At 38.2% G+C, this 22,777-nt stretch overlaps 5 protein-coding genes across 5 annotated transcripts; 2 read left to right on the top strand and 3 right to left on the bottom strand.

The window, feature by feature from the left end:
- Positions 1-467: 467 nt before the first annotated feature.
- Positions 468-5,589, bottom strand: LOC126783872 (protein CHROMATIN REMODELING 35-like). The gene is given in 9 exon segments (XM_050509401.1): positions 468-696; positions 787-1,606; positions 1,609-2,548; positions 3,415-3,488; positions 3,491-3,566; positions 3,721-3,861; positions 4,003-4,532; positions 5,133-5,205; positions 5,572-5,589. Coding segments are annotated over 8 exon segments (2,634 nt in total). The 5' UTR covers positions 5,182-5,205; positions 5,572-5,589; the 3' UTR covers positions 468-692.
- Positions 5,590-7,468: 1,879 nt separating this feature from the next.
- LOC126783870 (uncharacterized) lies at positions 7,469-10,961 on the top strand. Its single transcript, XM_050509397.1, has 3 exons — positions 7,469-8,559; positions 8,661-10,265; positions 10,349-10,961. Exons 2-3 carry the CDS (start codon positions 8,665-8,667, stop codon positions 10,959-10,961), a joined length of 2,214 nt encoding a protein of 737 aa, XP_050365354.1. The 5' UTR covers positions 7,469-8,559; positions 8,661-8,664.
- An 821-nt stretch (positions 10,962-11,782) lies between these two features.
- LOC126783878 (SUMO-activating enzyme subunit 2) lies at positions 11,783-17,655 on the top strand. The gene is made up of 11 exons (XM_050509410.1): positions 11,783-12,109; positions 12,218-12,307; positions 13,046-13,129; positions 13,215-13,433; positions 14,201-14,302; positions 14,738-15,196; positions 15,308-15,537; positions 16,155-16,248; positions 16,350-16,532; positions 16,622-16,719; positions 16,985-17,655. Exons 1-11 carry the CDS (start codon positions 12,077-12,079, stop codon positions 17,316-17,318), a joined length of 1,926 nt encoding a protein of 641 aa, XP_050365367.1. The 5' UTR covers positions 11,783-12,076; the 3' UTR covers positions 17,319-17,655.
- Positions 17,656-18,114: 459 nt separating this feature from the next.
- On the bottom strand, positions 18,115-18,855 carry LOC126783897 (protein OXIDATIVE STRESS 3 LIKE 3-like). The gene is made up of 2 exons (XM_050509437.1): positions 18,668-18,855; positions 18,115-18,522 (listed from the first exon to the last, which is right to left on the bottom strand). The coding sequence occupies exons 1-2, from the start codon at positions 18,739-18,741 to the stop codon at positions 18,297-18,299; spliced, it is 300 nt and encodes a 99-aa protein (XP_050365394.1). The 5' UTR covers positions 18,742-18,855; the 3' UTR covers positions 18,115-18,296.
- Positions 18,856-19,563: 708 nt separating this feature from the next.
- LOC126783868 (cysteine proteinase inhibitor 1-like) lies at positions 19,564-19,914 on the bottom strand. The gene has a single exon (XM_050509394.1). The coding sequence runs from the start codon at positions 19,912-19,914 to the stop codon at positions 19,564-19,566; it is 351 nt and encodes a 116-aa protein (XP_050365351.1).
- Positions 19,915-22,777: the final 2,863 nt, after the last annotated feature.

The following is a 22,777-nucleotide window of genomic DNA, read 5'->3' as shown; positions in this document are numbered from 1 at the left end:
ACTCATCATATTAAGCATAAATCAGACAAGAGGAAGAAAACAAAGAGGTCCTAAACTCCTAAGTTAGCTCACTCCAACGCATTCACTTAGTTCTCCTAGAGCTGTGCTGTTGCGGATAGTGAAGTGCAAAAACTAAAACCGGTTCAAAATTATTCTCATACAATGATAAGAAAGTCAACAACAGCCGATTTGAACCCAGTGCTCTCTTCTCATGGGTTCTCTAATTGAAAAAAAAAATGAAATTAGGATTCTACTTTAACCTTTCTTTTAATATCAGATATTTCATTCATTTCTCCATCCCAGTACTTCCTGCCTGATTTGCTTCACTTCCATACTGATGATGTTAGTAGGATTCAAACCCAAAAGTTGGTGTATAAACCAGCTCAAAAACAAAACAAAGAAGAAAAAGAAACAGAAAATCGCAAAAGAGCATAATCCCTGCAGGGTAAACAGCACCATCATCCGAAACAGTACCCTTTGATTAGTCTTTTCAAAATTTTCAATAATTTTTTACATGTGAAAATCCACTGTTCTCATTCATTAGATACTTCAGAGACGACTCTGATTAAAAAAAAGAATAAGTAAAACCTGCATGTACCAAGATATATCAGAACCCCGCCGACTAAAGCTAACAGCACCTTCTGTGACAACTTTCCCTACTCTGTACCTCAGTTCTACTGTAATGGAAGGGCCTACCTGAAACAATGAAAGAATATAGTCAAAACTCAGAAAGATATGGCTGTTGGAACTCAAGGAAGATAAATTTGGTAGTACAAGCACACAAACCTTCTGTACAGAACCTTCACATCTTCCGCCAATGCTGGACTTTCAAGAAAAAGATCACCACATTCTTTCACATCATCAACAGTATCCACTTCAAAATCCTGATAGCCACAATATTCATTCCATTCAAACCACATCTTGGCAATCAACTCTTTCTGGAAGCAAGTACCATGATCTTCTTCTTCGGGGGAATCAGCAGCTACCAATCTATATACAAATACTTTCCTCTTCTGACCAGGTCTAAATGCACGGCCAATTGCTTGCCGTGTCACAGAGGGATTAAGATGGACATCCAAAATCAGGACTCGTGAAGCTCCTACTAAAGATATACCCTCTCCACATGCCTTGATCGAACCAAAGAAGACCTTAGCATCAGGGGAATTGTTAAATCTCTCCATGGACCACTCCCTGTTCACAGGCTTTGATTCCCCTGTGATCACAAACATTTCTCTCCCAGGACTCCAACCCTTTGTTTTGGCAGTTAATCTCTCTAAAAACTTCAAAGGTGGGAGGTATTGACTGAAAACCAATAGTTTCTCACCAGATGATTCGCACAACCTAAGCATATTCATAAAGAATTTTGCCTTGATTCCTTCATTCAGGTCTATTGTCTCGACCAATTCATCCATTTTTTCATTTGAATCAGTGTGTTTCCAGTCCTTAGAAACGGAGTACAGTTTAGGGTGCAGATAAACAGCACTGCCAACTGAACTTTGCTTGAACTTCCTTGCAATCTTCTTGAATTCCTTCTGGATTTTATCCTTCTGCCGAGTGCTTAGATTGAGTACCACAGTGAAATCAATGAGTCCGGGAAGCTCATCAGGGAATCTCCTTTATAGTAATGAAGAACCCTGCTGGTCATCTCACGCAAGTCATGTATGACTGTCACTTTCCTTCTAAAATCCTTGTCCTTCTGGAGAGTGTCCTCCACTAGACCATAAAAAACATCATCAGCACCAGCTTTGAACTGGTTCCTAGCACCTTGTATATGTACCCTACTCATTATTCGCTTGACGATGGGTCGGGAAGTTTCTGATCTTAAGAACTTGGGACGAACCAGATTCAGAATGTTGAATACTTCCTTCACATGATTTTGATAAATCGTTCCAGAAAGTACAAATTTTCTAGGTGTCACCAATCTTGCAATGGACTGGAACACATCAGTATTGTCATTCCGAGGGGTGTGTCCTTCATCCATGATAAGAATTGACGGAGCCTTAAGCAATATTTCCTGACACAAAGTTGATATCTGGTTAGTTTCTCGATCACAAACAATAGAGAACTGTTTGTACCCTAAGAACATGATACTTTTCTGATTGACCCACTTCTTCAACACCTCCAGCTGCTGTGACTGATTGTCTGCTTTGGCCTCATAGAAGTCATACAAAGGAATATCCTCCACTTGCCAATATTTGAACTCCTTCTTCCATGTATCCAATATTCCTTTAGGAAGAACAACCAGTGGTCTAGCATTTGGATACTTAGCTAGGAAACTTTGCATGAAACTGATTATCATAAATGTTTTTCCCGAACCTGGAGCATGCGCCAAGATGCAACCACCAGGATTATCGCCAACCAAGTTGCTAACAAGAAAATTGAAACCCTCCACTTGATGAGATTTCATTTGCTTCATGTGTCTTGGGTGAGCAGATATTTCAGTTATGATCAAACCATCTTCTGAAAGTTTAACACCATCCATTTCAGCTGAATCTCTGTCTTTCCCATTTCGAGAATCTGGCATGTACGTTCTTGTACTCCTTTTGACCTGAAATTGTAAGGGATATAGAACACAATGAAAATTTATTTCCAACAGAGAATATGTAGCCATTAGCACTAGATAACTAGTCAATTAGTTTAAGAAGACCTATCTAGTGATTTTAACTAAAAACTTAACAACAAGGCAAGCATAGAGGCTCGAATCCAAGGCATAATAAACAGTTTAACTCAGTACAACTTGAATCCAAGGCATAGTTAAGAAGTTCAACTCAGTACATTGTTACCAGAGAATTCCTTTTCAACCTGCAATAAAGTATTATGTATTATACACCTTCACCAAATTTCATTATCAATTATTGCAGTCTCCTACTCTCAATAATATGATTAACTCATTTTACTCAGCAATGTAAAACATTGTCAGATCCTTGAAGATGGACTTTTAGATAGGAGTTTAACATACTGTAGTGGATCTTAGGAGTAGTAAGAAGCCACCCCTTATTTTGTTTTCCAAAAACAAAATTACTTTTTTTTTTACTAGAGGAATGACTCATATTCAAAAAGTGTTGGGAACTTGGGATGGACTGAAGCTTCAGAAGGCCCAACATTTATTTCAGCATACCAATTCCTAGCACGATTTCTATATCAATAGCAGTGAGTTAAAACTAAAGCTGGTACAAAACTTGGTAGCCCCAGCGTCTATCTAATTAATCTCAAAAGAAAGACCACCCACTTATTCAAGGGATGGTATCATTCTCTGTTTTCCTGGAAGCTTAGCCCTACTACTAACATTCTACATCACCACTACTTGCTCAGATGAATATTAAAAAAAAAAAAAAACTACATGACAGAAGCAACTTAGCAGGCTGATGATACTAAAATGATGGTATTTCTAGGTATTCAAGGGGGAAGCTATACCTTGTTATACTGAAACTCAAATATTTGATCAATTCCTCTGTCAATGACTCCACAGATGCGGCAAACATATCCAAATCATCTTTTAAGACAAAAGAATGATCACAGTCATTTTCACTCGTTCTTTCTTCAGATAAAGGATCCACAGCGACCTCCTATCAGAAGGAGATGGAAATCAATATAAGATAATGATCGAATACCACAACTGCAGCTTTCAATATGTTCAGAATTCTCGCACAAAACAACCCGATAGCTCATACCAAACACTTGACATCGAAACACTTAATAAAGATAGAATATAAACAATACCTTTGAAGATTCTAATACCATGGACATTTCCATCCATGTATCTCCTAAACCATCATCCTCTTCTGTACTTTCTTCATCTTCTACACCCACATAAACACCTGGATCTGTATTTGATTCAGTTTCTTCCACTTGACCCTTCACCTGAACAGGGCAATCCAATCACTTAATCGATACCAAGAATACGGATGACAATAAATGCTCACCAAGTACAATTAAAATTGTCATATATAAAAAAACAATTGCACTACTCATTATCTCATAAGACGTATGAGTCGAACATACCCCAAGGTTCCTCCTCAAAACTTGTTCAGATGGCTGTGGCAGAATGACATCCTTGAAAGACGGTTGTGTCATAAAAATCTCCTGGAAAGAGTAAGAAGGCCTCCGATCTTCACTTGGTTCCTCATCTGAATCGATGATTACAATAGCCGACGATGCTGCTGGGGCATTTATGTCAACAGTGTCATCCTCCAAATCAATGACATTAATTTCTGCCGGAGGAGCTGGTTGAACTGCTAATTCAGGATCCAATTGACTTTGCCTTCTTTCCTCTTTAAAGTATTTGTTTGACAAAGGGGGGTATCTTGCAAATAAGGGGTTCAGTACTTGATGAATCTGAGCATTAAATGCCTTAATGTCTTTGGCAACACTTCCATATTTACCATCATAATCTAATCCATCCAGCAAGTTTTGTATAGCCAACGGATCAGAGTAATCAACAATTGCAGCGGTTGAACTTGGTTTCTTCTGTAAAGTTTCTCTGTGCATATCATAAGATAACTTCAACCTCTTATGCCCCTTGGAATACAGACTTGATTTCAGATAATAACATTAGCAAGATATAAGAAACTCGTGGGGAATACAAAAAATCATTAAATCAACAGGAAAACCACGTATCTAAGGTATCAAAACAAACACCAGAACAGGAAACAAGATATTATTTTGACAAAACTTCCATTTCTGATTTGTGAGTACCATAACTGGTATAAAAATGCCGTACAAATTGGGCACATATAATTGCATTTAAAGCAGCGTAACATAAATGCATTGACACAAGCAGAGAAAGTATATCTGCTCCTCACACCTCCTAAGGCCCGATATATTTGTGCGGAAAAAGATTAGTTTGACAGATCACAAAACTCACTTTAAACAGAAATATCTTCTTACTCTTTAACTTCAGACCCAATCAATCATCACCTAATCCCCAATATCGCCCATGCAAGTTTGGTCCATTTGTATGATGACAAAAATCAACAAGGTTTTACTCACACCATAGCTAAAAAGGCTGCAAAGACTATGTTATCAACCTAATACAAATTCTTCTATAAAGCCATAGAATCCGCTGTGCGAAAAACTTGTGCGTGCAAACACAATCGTTATACACAAAAAGATGCGAGTCAGGAGAGTTATACCTTCATCAGTGGAGTCTTCACAGGGCCTTGTATCCAGTGCCAGCTCCATTCCTCACCAATTATGCACAACACACTAAACGCAAGACCAGCAAAAACACCAACACATAGTTTAGTTTAATTATTATTACTGAAAAGATTACAAATTCACCAGCTTTAATGGTGATTTAGGGTTCAAACTAATCAAGTTAATCCTTCAAAATTGAAAAAATTACGAGGAAGAAAAGAATTGGGGGATCATGTTCCTCTGATAAGAATTCGGAAACAAACGAGACAAAATCAGCTTGATTTTATGAAGCGAATTACAGAATACGAATCGCCATTGGCGGACTAAGAGCTCTGAAACTGCAGCTATATATAGGAGTGATTTTCACTTTCAGCGAGTGAAAATCAATTTGAAAAAGCTCGAAATGGGGGGTGGATGGAGGAAGAGGGGACTCACATTTGGGGTGATGAGGCGAGTCGTTGGTGGCTCTGTGAAACCCTAACAGAGACAGAGACTGAGACTGAGACAGAGACTGATCGCGTATGTGTCTGTGTTCTCCATGCCGAGAGAGGTGGCAAGGCTAGAGTGTTTTATGCTTAGACGGTGTGAGCGTGTGAGCTGGTGTGATTGGTTCGATGTTTCGATGTTTTTTAGTGATTTCTGTTTGTCACTCGATTGAATCGATAATTTTAATAAATATTTTTAATGAATAAGCGTCGGTATTGCGTCTTTATATTTTCACATGACTAACACTTGCTATGTTATGTAGGAACAAGCTCCGATACAAGCTACGAGCACAACTCATAACTCATATTCAACCAAAACTATGAGATGAAAGGAGTACCGAAAAAGCTACATCTAGAAAAAGTATGCATCAACTATATTAAAAAAAAAAGAAAAAAAAAGTTTGACTCTTACTCTTATACGATAGTGGGTTTAAGCATATGTCTAGACGAATTTGATGCATAAAGATCTAATTGTGTATGTTTCTACTATTATCTACTATTACAATTTTGTTAGATGATGCGAGGAGTTAGTTATTATCTCTTATTTAGTATAATACACGTGGTTCGTGGTGGTTTAATAATATTATTATATACTTTCCATTGTAGTATATTATTCAATTCAACGTATGTTACAAATGTAAATGTCAAATTCAAGTTTTAAAATCTACAACTATTGATGAATAATTCTTAGACAGAAAATAGTAACCAAAACTCAAAAAATGTGAAATAGGCTAGGTAGCACGGAAGCTTGCCTGCAGTCGCGCTTCGCGCTTCAGAAGCGGAAGCGAAGCGGAAGCGCGTTGGAAGCGGTCGGAAGCGGCCGGAAGCGCGATTCCGAGAAAAAGGTGGTTTGGAAGCGATATGGAAGCGCGGGCTTCCAAATTGGAAGCGTCAAATAGACCGGAAGGAAGCGTGGGTAATTTTGTAATATTGATTAAAACCTAATTTCTCTCTTACCTCCCTTCAGCCTCCCCGTCTCTTCCCTGATCATCGAAGTCGTTCACTCGTTCGTCATCTCCAGTGTGTCAACAATCAACTCTTGCCTGATCTCAACGGATTGAAAGAGCTCATCTCTCAAGTCTTAATCAGCCACTCACAATCCGACCTCTCCACCAGGTTTGTGTTTTTCTTCTTTAGTTCTTCGATTTCTGAAAACAAAACGTAATTTCAATTGAACAAAAATTTCATGTATTGTAGATTCGTAGTGGGTAGTCAGAACTCAGAAGTTTTCCTGTATAATCCGACGCTGAGTTTGTCACCAAAGGGCAAAGGCTCCTCACCTAGATTTGTAGTTGCATACCTGAAAGCTAAGAAAAAGGCAAAGTGAAGGTACGTGCCTTTGCCCATAATCCGATCTCAAAATTTTCTTTTTAGTATGATGATCAACTTTGTGTGCTTGATTAAATTGAGTAGGAGAGTTTCTATTGCTTGCTTAGTTAACTTTAATGTTGAATGCATGAACATGCTATAGAGTATAGACTGGGGTTTGCAGAAACTATATCAGGCAGAATAGCATAAAAGATAAGAACTTGAGACTCACCAAGAACATGGTAATCTAGGAGCTCCCTGGAAACTTGAGACTCATCAGCTAACTCAATCATTGTTCTGATCTTCATGTAATGTCATGTTATGCAAGTGATCTAGCAAATGCATTTGACTGCAAGATATAACCATTTCCAATTGTTTAGACCGATAGGGCATGAGGAAGAGCCAGAATTGCCTTTACGATACTCCAACATAATACTAAGAATATAATGTTCTCACGTACCCATGATTCTCCTCCCAATTCTTTAGTCGGCAACACACTTCCCCTCATAAATAATAATTCATGTACTAATCTTGCCCTTCATTTTTAATTTACAAAGCATGCTTCTGACATTAACATCTAGGCAATGTCTCCCTCATGCATGTTGCTGAGTGGGAGCAGGCGTGCCAATTGTGTTTGGAGAAGATGAGAGGAGAGATCGAGACACAAGTAAAGTTGCTGCCGGCGTGCCTCATATCATCGTTATCAAAGCCACCACCATCGATCATTGTGATCGAAAATACTAGTATACTTGCTTAAAAGTTAAAACCTACTGCCTCCTAAGCCTCTCATTCAAACCCTGCCAAAATTCCACCTCTTTTTATTTCCTTTCTAGCTGTTAAGTTATAAACCCCCATACACCAATGTCATAGAGCCCCCCATCATATGCCGATGGATAATACCAAAGCTGGGAAGTCTCTCATCAAAAGAAGATCCCACCGCACTTTGGTCTGTTAAAACTTAGATTCCTGATCAAAGAATTTCTTTTTCATTATCCAGTAAACAAATTGTGCCTATAAAGAACACGATGATTGTGCGGGATGATGTTCAAAGCTAAGCTACAAATATATCATATATTCAAATCAATCATATGTAGTGGACCACTATGGAAAAGCAACTACGCACTTAGCAAAGGTGAATGGAACCTTCATATGTTACTAATTTAGAGACTCTAATCTACATAATACACCGTACCCACTTAGCAAAATATGATTTTATATTAGTTATAACGTCGACCAATGTTAACCTAGACTCTTTCAGGTTTCAGCCTTTATGTTTCCAAACAAAAGCTCTGCGTTTAACACTACATCGATCAGCTGGACTTAATTTACAATGTCATTGTCTAAATTTCAAGGACAATTCCCCTTAAATACTTGATTTAGTACGTACCATGTTCTAACTATGCGTCAGAATATTGTTTGGTGCCTATATACATATATATTTCACTACAATTCAATGACTAATCCAGGTGTATACATATATATTTCACTACAATTCAATGACTAATTCAACATTACATCCAAATAGCTGTTTAATTAAGAGTTAGGAAGCCAACATCAAAGGTCCACAAACACACGTACTAAAAGATTCCACCAGGAGTCTTCAAATTACAGACTCGTGGTATATAGACATGTACGTATTTAGATCTTTCAAAAATTTTGCTTTTGGATTTCATAGAAATATATCATACGTAATTTTGTTGATGTTGTTTTTTTTTCTTTTTTTTTCTATAGAAATATGAGCCACCAACCTAGTAGCACTGGTTCTACATCTGCTGCAAGTATTAATGCCGAACAAGGTGATGTGGATGATAAAGCTCCTTTGTGGATTTATGCAAATAAGATTGAAAAGATGCCTGGGGGAGGATCTTGGAGATTTCAGTGTAAGTTTTGTGAAAAATCATTTGTTGGATCTCACAATAGAGTGGCTACACATTTGCTAAAGGATGGTGGAAAAGGTATTAAACATTGCTTGAAGGTCACTCCTCAACAACATGCTAATATGAGCAAGTTACTAAATGATTGCAAACAGAGAGTCAAAAATGCAGCCCCTAGACCAGTTCCATTGCCTTCATCATCGAGGAATGCATCAACTTCTTCACTTGATTATGATATGAGTTATCATTCTAGTATTCCAACATCAAGTGCAGCGGAGCCAAAGAAGAGGAGGGGAATGGGTACAGCTTTGGAGAAAGCATTTCAAAATAACTCTAGGGAGCAATGTGATGGTGAAATAGCAAGAATGTTTTACACAGGTGGTTTGTCTTTCAACCTTGCAAGAAATCCTCATTATCGCTTGTCATATGTGCGTGCTTCTAGCCTTCCAGGATATGTTCCACCTGGTTACAATGCATTGAGGACTACACTTCTTCAAAAGGAAAAGAAGAACCTTCAGCTTCATTTACAACCGATCAAAGACTCATGGAATGCTAAAGGGGTGAGTATATGTAGTGATGGTTGGTCTGATCCGCAAAGAAGACCCATCATTAACTTGATTGCTGCAAATGCAAATGGTCCGATGATGTTGAGGGCAGTAAATACTCAAGGTGAAATAAAAACTGGGGATATGATTGCTGATTTGATTATAGAATGCATAAAGGAGGTTGGTCATGAAAATATTGTTCAAATAGTCACCGATAATGCTGCGAATTGTGTGAAAGCCGGTGCAATTATTTCATCCAAGTATCCTTCTATCTTCTGGACACCATGTGTAGTGCATACCTTGAACCTTGCTGTGAAGAATATATGTGCACCTTCGCTGCAAACAAGAAACAATGACGATGTGTATGATGCTTGTAAATGGATAGGGCCTCTTGCAGATGATGTTTCTTTCATCAAGAACTTCATAATGAACCATGGGATGAGGTTGGTGATGTTTACTGAGCATTGTGATCTTAAGCTCTTTACAATTGCTTCAACCAGGTTTGCCTCCACACTTGTGATGTTTAAGAGATTTAAGAAAATAAAGGCTGGTTTGCAACATATGGTAATCAGTAATAAATGGGATGATTACAAGGAAGATGATGTGAGGAAGGCTGCTGCAGTGAAACAGAAGATTCTAGATGAGATGTTTTGGGATGAGCTTGATTATGTTATATCTTTTACTGAGCCCATATATAGTATGATTAGACGTTCAGACACCGATAAGCCGTCTCTTCATTTAGTGTATGAATGGTGGGAAGATATGATTCAGAATGTGAAGAAAGCCATATATAGGAAAGAAAGGAAACAACTACATGAGGATTCAAGCTTTTGGAATGTTGTGCATAAGGTGTTGATGTCTCGTTGGAGCAAGAGTAGCACACCTCTTCATTGTATGGCGCATTCATTAAATCCCAAGTAAGTGTTCCCATATGATTTGATTAGTGTTACTTTTCAATATGATATGGATTATGATTGACTTTGTCATGGTAATTAATTAGGTATTATAGTCCGGAATGGCTATTAGAAGATAGCACCCGAAAGGCTCCTCATCAAGATATTGATATTACTAGAGAAAGAAAAAACTGCATCTTGAAGTATTTTGATGATGCAGATCAGCGGAGAGAAGTTAATGTGGAGTACTCCAATTTTTCCTTGTGTATGGATGATTTTTGTAATGTTGATGCAATGCATGATAGGTCCATCTTACACCCTTTGAAATGGTGGGCTGTTCATGGAGCGTCTTCACCAAGGCTTCAAGCCTTAGCATTCAAGTTGCTTGGGCAACCATCTTCATCCTCTTGTTGTGAAAGGAACTGGAGTACTTACAAGTTCATACATTCGGCAACAAGAAACAAGATTACTCCACAAAGAGCAGAAGATTTGGTGTATGTACATACCAATCTTCGCCTTGTATCTAGATGTAGTGACTCTTACAAGGAAGGTCCGTTTCACATGTGGGATGTTGGAGGTGATCAATTTGATTCATTAGATGAAACTAATCTTGGAAGGCTTGAGTTTGAGGATCTTTCTCTTGATGAACCGACTTTGGAGGTTGTTTTGTTTGATAATGTTCAGGAGAATGTTCATGAGGATGATGTCGTTGATGTATAACTAGTATTGTCTTTATTTTTATTGAGTTTATTTGGTTGTGTAACAATAACATTGAATTTGCTATGAATCGGATAATGACTTTGAATTTGCTATTTTTTTTTGTAATATTATACATTTATATATACATGTTGATATCTTTAATTATATATTATTTTATTCCGCGCTTCCGAAACGTCCCCGCTTCCAAGAAATTTTGAAAAAAAACGCTTCCGCGCTTCCAAACGCTTCGCTTCCACGTCCCCGCTTCCGATTCCATGCAGCCTAGGAAATAGGTATTGTATTGTAACTGGCCGTTATAGAAAACCAATATATCGAGATTTTGGCGAAATTTTCAATCACGAAAATAATGGCAAAAGATTCAGAGAGGGCTTGGATCTAGAGACGAAATGTTGATGTACATGATGAAGTTGGAAATATGATGATGCCGATGTATCTAATAGCTTAGAGTTGAAGTGTATTAGAACGTTTTTGTTAAGTATTTTTATATTAGTCGAGCACAGTAAGTGACGTACTTACAGTACAAATTTACTGAATATGTAAATTTGGACCACCAATTTGCTCATTAATCGTTTAAAAAAAAAAACCTATAAGAACTTCCACAAATATGTAAAGCATGAATGGCAAATCCTTGTGGGCGTTCAAAATGTAAAATTAGATGAAGCGGGTAACATTTTTTCAACTTTGTTACAAATGAATTATCATCAATTTTTAACTGGGGGGGGGCAGAGCAAGAGTCAAAGAAACCACCACTACCTACAGTACCTAGTCCTCCCTGTCACCCCCGCCGGCCCTTCTTCCATTTTTATTGCAGAAGAAGAAGAAGGGAAGAGAGAGAAACTAAAGGTGTAAACTTTCGCTGTGTTTTTGGCGCCTCTCTCTCTCTCTCTCTCCTTCCTGGAAGAAACCACCATCCCCACCCACCATTCCAGATTCTCTCTCCACCCCCACGTACCCAGTTCGATTCCCCACAACCCCACCCTCTCTCTCTTCTTTATGTACTTTGACGAAATTGCTACTTGTATTCACTTCGATTGACTCCTCCTCTCTCTCTCTCTCTCTCTCTCTCTCTCTCTCTCTCTCTCTCTCTCCCTCTCCCTCTCCCACCTCCTATTCCCATGGCTACCCAGAAATACTCGCCTGCTATTAAGGTACCCACAGCCCCTAAACCCTAATTTCGAGTTTTATTTTTTGTCTGTGCTTTTGAATTTTGTGTTTTTTTTTTGTTTGGGTTTGTCTGCTGCTGTTGTTGTGGATAGGGCGCCAAAGTTCTCATGGTCGGAGCAGGAGGTATCGGCTGCGAGCTCCTCAAAACTCTCGCTCTCTCTGGATTTCAAGACATTCATATTGTGTGTTCCCTCCTCTCTCTCTCTCTCCCTTTAAATTCCTTCAAATTTTGATAGGGTTTCTAGGGTCTTATTGCTGTCTCATTTTCTTACTCTTTGGTTTGCTGTGTTTCTAAATCTAATGCTACCAAATTCTTAACTAAGTTTTTGTGTGTGTGTGTATGATACTATGTGTCAATTTAGTGTAAAGGTAACAGAGTCATAACTGCGTTTGTTAATTTCCATGCCCTGTTGATATAGAAACTCAACTCGGAGATTATTAGGGCTATGTATGAGTTGGATGATTGCAAAGAATTTGCATAGGAAGACTATGACCTACTGCTAATAGTTGTGTGTTGAAATTGGAGTGTTTGTCAGGCTGCTTATTCTAACTGTTCCTAGAGCGGTGGGCAAAAGTGTTTCTTGCAATTCTACTTTCGTTGATGTCAGTTTGTCTTGGCGTCTCGGCCTACTCGCATTTTGTCAGTGCTAACATAGAGTAGGATATTTCAACAAGAATGAGTGGTATTTCCAATTTAGAATTGCATGAATTGTAGGACGAAAGTTTATAACTGGGTATGTTGGAATTTGGATTTATTAATTATGAGATACTACTACATTGAATCCTCTGTTGAGTTTTCTATTTATGGTTTTGGAATTGAACTAGTACCATATTAGGTTCTAAATGTTGTGTTTGGCTAGAGTTAGCTGGATTACTTTGTTGCTTTTGGCAGTTATTCATTTTTTAACTGTTTATGTTAGATTGACATGGACACTATAGAAGTCAGTAACCTCAACAGACAATTCCTCTTTCGACAATGCCATGTCGGGCAATCCAAGGCCAAAGTAAGTGTAACTGTGATATTGTTTGTTTCTGTTTGTATATGGATTTGTGTCTGTATAAATATTTATGTTTGAATATATTCAACAGGTTGCTCGGGATGCTGTCTTGAAATTTAGGCCTCACATAAGCATTACTCCATACCATGCAAATGTCAAGGACCCTGACTTCAATGTGGACTTCTTTAAACAGTTTAATGTTGTTTTGAATGGACTTGACAACTTAGATGCAAGACGACATGTGAATCGCCTATGCTTGGCAGCTGATGTTCCTTTAATTGAAAGTGGGACTACTGGGTTCCTTGGACAGGTAATTTATTGCCAATTTGCCATAGAGTTGTTTTGCAAGAGTTTTTATTTTTATTTTCATATATTGAAAAGAGTATTACGTGGCTTAGCCATGATGATTGTGATGTAGTTTGTTTGCTTATTTTGAAAATAGTTTTTGAACTTTCTTTGCGTCATGTGTAGCTGGTATGTGGAGTCTTGTTCTCAAAGATTCTTTACAGTTGCGGAATAAATTTCATTAAAGGCCTCTTTTCATTAAGAGTTCATGCAGTGAACTACTTTTTCTCTTATTGAAGAATTCATGTGTTTCTTGATTAACTTCTTGATATAAGGATGCTTAATGAAGGATGTGATGATATTCTTGGTTATATTTAAATGATAGTTTATTCACTTCTCATTAATTATAACTATGTCAGCTTTATTTCTTTACCCTTCCTCCAGCCATATGGATGAACCACACATTGTATTTTTTTTAAATTTTTTATGTCCTATTATTTACATTAGTTATGTCTGCTCTTTGATACATGCGACATATATGCTGCACAATGCTTAATACCATCAAGTGTGTTGGATGAAGCTATTAATAAGTTTATTGTTATTTTTGTATTATTATTATTATTATTATTATCATGTGAGGGTCCAATGTGGGATTACTTATTCTGTTTGACCAGTGTATACTAAGTTTGACTACTTCGATTGCTCTGACTGTGTACTGTAAAAGACTGAAGTTATTTTTCTGCACCATGATAGATTACTTCCCTCTTAGCTTATTGTTGATTCTGGAAGCAGGTGACCGTACATGTGAAGGGAATAACAGAGTGCTATGAATGTCAGCCTAAACCTGCTCCCAAAACGTACCCTGTCTGCACCATAACTAGTACTCCATCGAAGGTACTGGCACTTTTTTTTTCTTTCTCTTGATGCAAGTTTCTTAGTATGCTTTTATTCTTTTTATTGGTTGTCTCTGAGTATCTATTTTTTGCATGGGTTGTACTAGAAATCAGAATTTTGTGTATTGGTGAAATTATATAAATAGTCTGAACGAAAATTTACAAAGATAACTCCATGGAAGATATTTAAGTACATGGAGAAATATACTGTTGAAAATGGGCCCTAACAAACTCATGTAAATCCTTGATTTTATTCAAGCTGGTTCTAGTAGCCAACATGAAAAAAGGATTTGGCTTACTGTTTCCCTTAAACTTCTTAAATGATGCCCCTACCCAAAAATATTGCTGCTTGTTTTACTTCAGAAAAATTAAGTTATTTGTGGTTTCTGCTATGGAACATATATGATTATTGATGGATAATTGTTTGAATTTGCAGTTTGTTCACTGCATTGTATGGGCGAAGGAACTACTCTTTGCAAAATTGTTTGGGGACAAGAGTCAAGCAAATGATTTGAATGTGCGTTCCAATGATGGTGCTAGCTCATCAGAACAAGCAAAAGATGTTTTTGAGCATAGGAAAGATGAAGACATTGAGCAGTATGGAAGAAGAATATATGATCATGTATTTGGTTATAACATTGAGGTAGCTTTGTCTAATGAGGAGACATGGAAGAACCGCACTAGACCAAAGCCAATATATAGTAAGGATGCCCTGCCTAATGATGTCAGTCAGCGGAATGGAAATGTAGAAAAGAATGGTGCAACCAATGATCCATCTTCAGTATCCGCCATGGTATCTTTAGGACTGAAGAATCCACAAGATGTGTGGAGCCTTATGGAAAATTCTAGAGTCTTTTTTGAGGCTTTGAAATTATTTTTCACTAAAAGGGGAAAGGTTAGACTGATCCAATGGCAGTTCAGTAAAGATCTCATATCTCTATTTTTCCATAGTTGAATCTTGAAGTCTTTTTCTCTTTGCTTCCGTTGTTGTGGTCTTGGTCTGCAGGAGGTTGGGAACATGACTTTTGATAAAGATGATCAGTTAGCTGTAGAATTTGTTACTGCTGCTGCAAACATAAGGGCCACTGCTTTTGGAATCCCATTGCATAGTCTATTTGAAGCTAAAGGTATTGCTGGTAACATTGTCCATGCTGTTGCAACAACAAATGCAATTATTGCTGGGTTGATTGTCATCGAGACAGTCAAAGTGCTGCAAAATGACACAAAAAATTACAGGTGTGTACAATAGCCCCCTGTATATGTTTCTTGTTGCTGAGGCATATATTCCTTGAGTTCTCTTGCCTTATTCAGTTTTTGTAATTATCTTACGACATTGAAGCTGTCTGTGTATATTTGTTTGGTGCAATGTTTCATTTTTCTGATATGTTGTAGTGTTGTACCCGGACGCCCTTGCACGCACTTGCACTTTTGCAAATACATTTTAAACATGTCCATATTTCTGCCAATGGACTCTAGGGGATAAGCCATGTGGTCCATGGTCACAAACAAATTTTTGAAAGAAAAATTCATCTACTGCATATTCACCGGGAAGAAAAAAGCCATGTGATTGCATATTGACTCGCTGACTTTGTCTTTAGTTGTACTTTCAAGTCACTTGAGAGTTTTCTTGTATAAAGGAATATGCTTTGTACACTGCAAGTTTTTACAGGTTTTCTTGCACAGATTGGTATCTGTATACACCTGTTTGGTATGTGTATATTGGGGAAAAATTATGCAGACGTTCGGATTGAATTTTATGTAGAAGAATGTGTGTTTCTGGAATGAATCCAGGAAAGTTTCTGCTATGAATTTTGTAAATTTCATATTTGATTAACCCTGATTTGCTAATGTAGGATGACATATTGTCTGGAACATCCAACGAAAAAGATGCTGCTCATGCCAGTAGAACCATTTGAACCTAACAAGTCTTGCTATGTCTGCTCAGAGGTATGCAAAATGCTCTTTTCTTAATTCTGTCTTTGTGGTCTTTTTCTTTTATGTGAAGTGTGTTTGGTGTGCACTAATGCTATGTAATTGATTTTTTGCAGACACCACTGTCATTAGAGATCAATACTAACCGTGCAAAATTGCGGGACATAGTTGAAAAGGTAGTTAAGAACAAGCTTGGAATGAACTCTCCGCTCATTATGCATGGGACAGCCCTTCTTTATGAAGTCGGTGATGACCTGGATGAACCCATGATAAAAAATTATGCAGCAAACCTTGATAAGGTATGGCTCTCTAAATGTGACTTGTCAAAATCTGCTTACTTGTATCACCCGAGTAATAAAGAACCTTTTATATTTTGAATGAATTTTAGGTGCTGTGTGAGTTTCCTTCTCCAATTACTAGTGGAACTATGCTGACAATCGAGGATCTTCAGCAAGAACTATCCTGCAATATCAATATCAAACACAGGTTTTCTTATTTTTCATTCGTTTTTTTATTTTATTTCATCAAGTACATATCAAGCTCAACTCTTACTAAAAATTTTTTTTTTTAACAAGTTGACAATACATTAGACTTTAGAGTTACTCCAAAACATTTATAAGTTTTGGGTCCTTCCTGTTCATCCCGGCACCCATGAACTAAATTTAGATAATTATGAAGCATTTTCTGATGTATCTCATTGCTTGTAGATTGTATATAAACATGTCTAATTTGATGCAAATTGATTTCTCAGAGAGGAATTTGATGAGGAGAAAGAACCTGATGGAATGGTTCTATCTGGATGGACTCAAGCTACTTCTGTGGTGAAGGATGACAAGAAGTCTAATGCTAATGCTGGAAGCACATCAAGTGCAGCATCAGAAATGGAGGCTGATAAGAACAATGAGATTGAAACTGCTCCAGGAAAGAAAAGAAAACTGTCTGAGCTTTCTGAAACAGATACGTCCACTGTTGCTGGTGATACAAAAAGTCATGGGAAATTGGAAGTTCTTGATGACGACGACGACGATGTTGTCATGTTTGATGATTGGGATTCAGCCACCAACAAGAAGTTAAGGTTGCAATAGCTTTTGGGGATAAATGAGGGGTCAGTGCTAATTTTGTACCATTAGTGAGAAGCATTTATTCTTTGGGGCTGATAATTTGTGTTTGTTAGGTCGAGCCAGTACAAGTTAAGTGGTCATTCCTTTCATCCTTCTCCGTTTTTGGTGGTTAGAAAGTGTAATGTGTATTCTTCCTAACTTAGTTGGTCGAGTAATAGAAGTGTAACATGTAACATGAAGAGAACTAAAAACTTTGGAAATGACAGCAATGACTGAACAGATGACCATCAACTTGGAAACTCCTTCCATTGTGAAAATTGTGCTGTAAACACCTACCTCCATTTAAATGCATCTTTATTGGTAAATCTGGTACAAAGCAGAAAAGACTAGAAATGCAATGCAGTCTGCACTTTCATAGTTGTATTACATCTCTTATTTTGCTGCCAGCCAGGATCAGGAGCATCACAAGGCTTTTCAATTTGCATAGAGGGACAGAGGGTTTGAGTTCTCGACTATTAATTTCAACCTGCTGGAAACTTATGGAAGACGACCTCAAAAATTTGGCATAGATTGTTTCATCATGTCTATGTTTCATCACATGGATTCCACCAAACTACAGCTCATAGATATGACCTCGAAAGGTTGACATGCATTGATGCATATATGTATGATTCATGACTTTCATCACATAGATTAACCCGAAATATAGCTTTAGATATAACGTAACCGTGCTTTTTCTGTATGGGAAAGTCCGATAAACCAAACTAAAAGAAGATTAAAATCTAATAAAGTTATATACTTATTTACAGAGGTATTTGGAGTAGAAGCAGCAACAGATTGCCAAAAAAGAAGGTTAATGTACTATTAGCATTCTTGTTCAGCCTTTTGCCCTCCAAAACGAACATGATGTTCAGGAAACTAAACTGGAGTAATAGCCAAAGAATGATGGAATGCCTTTCTATGTTTCTTTTTTTACATTTTCTTTTTTCATGGGGACATACTTCACACACCAACACAAGGTGTAGCAAATTGTGTAGTACTAGAAACTCGTCGACAATGAACGGGAGGAAAGGGAGCTGGAACAGGATAGTTCTTCTTCTCCGTATGTTTCTTCCTCTTTTTCACGTCGGGATGTTCCGGTTTCTTGAGATCTTCTAGGCATCGGACATCGGCGATGCACGTAAATGATCGTGCTTTTCCAGAGTAGTACCTTGACAACCCTCTCCGGCTGAGAAAGCATAACATTCTTTACGTTAGTATTCGTCGTATAACACAAACAAGTTTAAACATCGAGGAGAAATGAATTAGAAACTACATAAGTTTAAAACGTGTAAACGATCATAAAGCTGAAGAAAGAGAACTGTGTTACTTACATCTGGGGAAGACTTGACCTAAGTGCACCCATGTCGAAAGTTCTCATGTTGTTGTCACCTTCCATGACCTCCATGATTGAAGTTGGAGAATTTCGATGAGGGTGAGGAAGAGATAAAGAACTAGAGGAGGGTGTTTTTTGATGATGTTGAATTAGCTTAACCTACGTTGCAATATATGTGGTTTATATATATATATGAGAAAGGAAGTTGGGAGTTGGGGGATAAGAGCTCACACGTCGTCGTGGGGATTGGGGTTGAGTTTAGGGGAGGTTCGATCGATAAATGTGGAGTAGTTTGGAGCCTCTCAAAGGACGCTCCCCCCACCTTGTTTGGTTTAGGATGTTGATGCCTACCTTGGCCACATTCTTATCTACATTCTCTCTTGTTCATTGCCTTATTTGGCCGCACTTCCCCTTTGTTTCTATTCTTTTTGGGGAATTTATACCCTTTTTAAGATAAGAGTAGACACCACCCTATTTTGTCTTTTCAACAAGAAAAAAAATATGCGAAAGATATTTGGTCTGTGAAAAATTGGAAATCAATAGTATGAATGGAGAAGGGGGAGAAATATACCAGAAACAGAATCTTATCTTCAATTTTTTTTGGGAGGAAGACGACAATGGGTGCATAAGTATCGAAAGGAAGAACTGAAACTATATAACACGACGCGCAAATTCAGTTATAACTAAACATACAGTAAATAATAACACGACGCACAAATTCATATAGAATTAAACTACTAAAGGACTCAATGCATGCTAGATGTGCATTCTCCCACATATTAGTATGCAACTTTCTATAAGACTATCAAAGATGTTGTCTTCTATTTCTTTATTATAACAAAACAGATAGACTTGAAGTTCATATTGAGATCCAAAGATCAATATCCCCGATAATTACTTTTTAGTGAAGGAGGTCAATTTTTTAATTTTATCAAGATTCTCATACACAACGCCCTCATAATTCGCGGTGGAGGATCCATCCTTGACACTTATGAGAAGCTTATAATTTATTCCAGCTACAAGTTGATCCTGGCCCTGAAGCACAACTTGGAACACTAACCCCTTGTGATTTATCCGGTTGTACTCGGAGACCGCCCAGTTAGCGATCTCTTGCACATGTGGATCCTTGAGATCTTTGATGGGTGACCAGCCACCTGCAACCTGATCTACGGCTGGGCCTCTGGCAGCTGCGATCAGAGGAACGAGGAGAGCAAAGAGCACAAGGAGGCGGCACTGAGTACGCATCATTCTGATCTCTTTTTTTTTTTTTTAAGTTGTTCACTGGCTTAGTTTTGTAGTGATACTGAGGATGATGGATGAACTATAGGGTTTATATACTACCAAGAAGTTATAATATTTCTGTTTTTGTTTATATGTATTCAATGTAATTTTGATTTTCAAATCGTAACCTCCCCTTATTATAGACTCAAATTAATTCTATAATACATATTTGTATTATATATAAATTGTATGAAATATGCATTCTGATATATTTCTATTTATATCTTGATTTTCAATTTACTTTTCCTTTTTCAACTAATGGATACATTTTATACACATGGGTCGGATCTAGGGCATTAGTGGGGGGACTCAAGTCCGTCCAAGAATTTGAGAAATACTTACTTAAGTACATGCCATATATTCATATGGTGTAGTTTTGCAGGCTTGATTTTGAAGTTTTGTTAATATCAAGCCCACCTAAGATCAAATCCCAACAAATGCATATTTGTGTCTCTATTTTTCCATTTACTTCAAATCATCTTTGATTTCTTGAACATGTAATTAATCTATTTTATTTTCATTGTGTATTAATTTTGATTAAAGTCTTTGATCAATTTCAAAAATTTCATTTTGCAATTGACTAAACTTATGATAATTTTGAATGGATTGCTATTTTCACATCAATAAGATATACATTTAATATATTATAGTTGAATATTTTATGCGTTACAAATTTTTATCACTTCGGCCGTTGAGGAAAAAATTCAAGTCTCCCCGAGTTGTGAATCCTGGATCCGCCACTGTATGAATGAATGAATGAATGAATGCACTTAATTTGTTCAAATGCATATGACAATTTTGTCCAAGGGAGGTGCTACGGCATTTGGTTGGCTATGCGTTCCCCCCAAGACTTTAGAAATCGCTAATAATCCAACCGAGTTGTCAAAAAGAGGAGAACTTTGAATTTCTTCGGTTTAACATTTTACGGTTAGGTATGGATTGATCTTTTGACATGCAGAAAATATATTCTTCAAGAAATTTCAATTACTTCCCATGCGTTATGATTCAATTAAAATAAATTCCGAAAAATTTCCTTATATTTTCTGATTCGGAAGGACCGAGGGAGTAGGCAGAGAAGGCTATTCACCAAAGCATATTCTAGGCATATAGTTTCATGATTACCTAGCAAAATAAAAAAAATAATGACCACATTGTACAAAATCAAAAATTCTGATTCGGGGTTTCGTTAAATTGTACATGCCCCAAAAAATTCCTTCTTTGTATATTCAAAGGGATGTATTCAAAACTTTACGAGCTCGAGACTGCTCCTCAAGCTGATCACTCTTTTCGTGATTGAAGTCGAAAGAAAATGTAATTAGAGCCTTCTCCCATTCTTTGCTTCAAGTTGTACTCAAGAGTGGTGTCAATTAATAATAATAATAATAATCAAGGGCTACTTATACTACTTGCTTGCAGTCTTGCTAATATGCTATAGTACATGATTCGTGATCGATTGCACAGTTTCTTTCGGAAGATACTCCAACTGGTATATTAACTTGTGCATGGTTACATCATACGTGCATATCTATGTCATACAGAAACTCAACCAACATGATTGTCCATCTTGGCCTCTTGGGGTATATCTATTATGTATTTATATAAGCTGAACCGCCTCTTGCTAAGCTGTACTTGCATTTGGAACAAATAGTCTTTTATGTTTGCCCTAACGCAATGGTGGCCATATCCTTGCACCGGTCCTTGCGATACATCGATCAGCAACGATGCCCCTTACCAACATCCTCCGGCCATCTCCCTCTTACATGCGCTGAGCTCGACGATGCCGGCGGTAGGCGAGATGGACATTCTTTTTCCTTAGGTTGAGAAGGGAAATTATAATTAATTAATTCCTTAGGCCTGTTGGAGTTAGTGGAAATTAGTGGTTGGAGTTAGTGGAAATTAGTGGAATAGTTGGTGAGAATTAGTGGGTAGAATAGTGCTAGAATTAGCCTATATAATGAAGTGTAATCTGTAAATGAATTATTCAAGCAATAATCTGTTCAATTCAAATTGGTATCAGAGCCTCTTGTGCTCTGTTTTTCTCCTGGGATTTTTCTTCCCGTTTTTATCTTTTTTTCCGGCCGGTTATCACCTCCGCTGCGTCACTGCCTCACCGCTGCCCTCCGGCCCTCTCTGACATCGCCGCTGCCTTCCCGACGTCGCCGCCTGCTGCTCCGGCCCTCTCCGACCGCCTGTTGCTCCGGCACCGCTGCTACCCCCCAGGTGCTGCCGCTGCTGCTGTCTCGCTCCTGCTGCCCCGCCGGACGTCGCCGCTCCACGACAGACGTCGCCGCTCCACGCCAGACATCGCAGCTCCTCGCCGGACGTCGCCGCTCCACGCCCGACGTCACAGCTCGCCGATACTCCCCGAGGATTCTTCTGGTTCTTCCCCGACGTGCATGTGGGTATCCAACCCGTTTTTTAGCCCAGCCCAGTTCGTTGCGACCCGGCCCAGCCCACCTCAGTGCTACCTGGCCCAGCCCACCTCAGGCCCAGCCCAGCTCAGTTCCAACCCAGCACAGCCCAGCCCAAACTGCGTGTAACCCGACCCGGTTCGTCGATCCGACCCGACCCGGTTCACCCGACCCGGTCCGGCAAGAATCAGTCGTCTTTTTCCTTATCTGTGCATCCTCCCCGTCAGTGCAAGTGCACCAAAGACAGATTCTTTTTTAATTGGTATGGCTTTCAATATTTCTCACTCTGGTAGTTCTGATACATGGATTATTGATTCTGGTGCATCTGATCATATGACTTATGACAAATCTTATTTTACCATATTATCCCCTCCACCCGTACCCTATGTTACTAATGCTAATGGTGAGCCATTTCC

Source organism: Argentina anserina, chromosome 2, assembly GCF_933775445.1.
Source record: "Argentina anserina chromosome 2, drPotAnse1.1, whole genome shotgun sequence".
Taxonomy (NCBI): Eukaryota; Viridiplantae; Streptophyta; class Magnoliopsida; order Rosales; family Rosaceae; genus Argentina; species Argentina anserina.
This window is presented reverse-complemented; position numbering and strand designations above follow the sequence as displayed.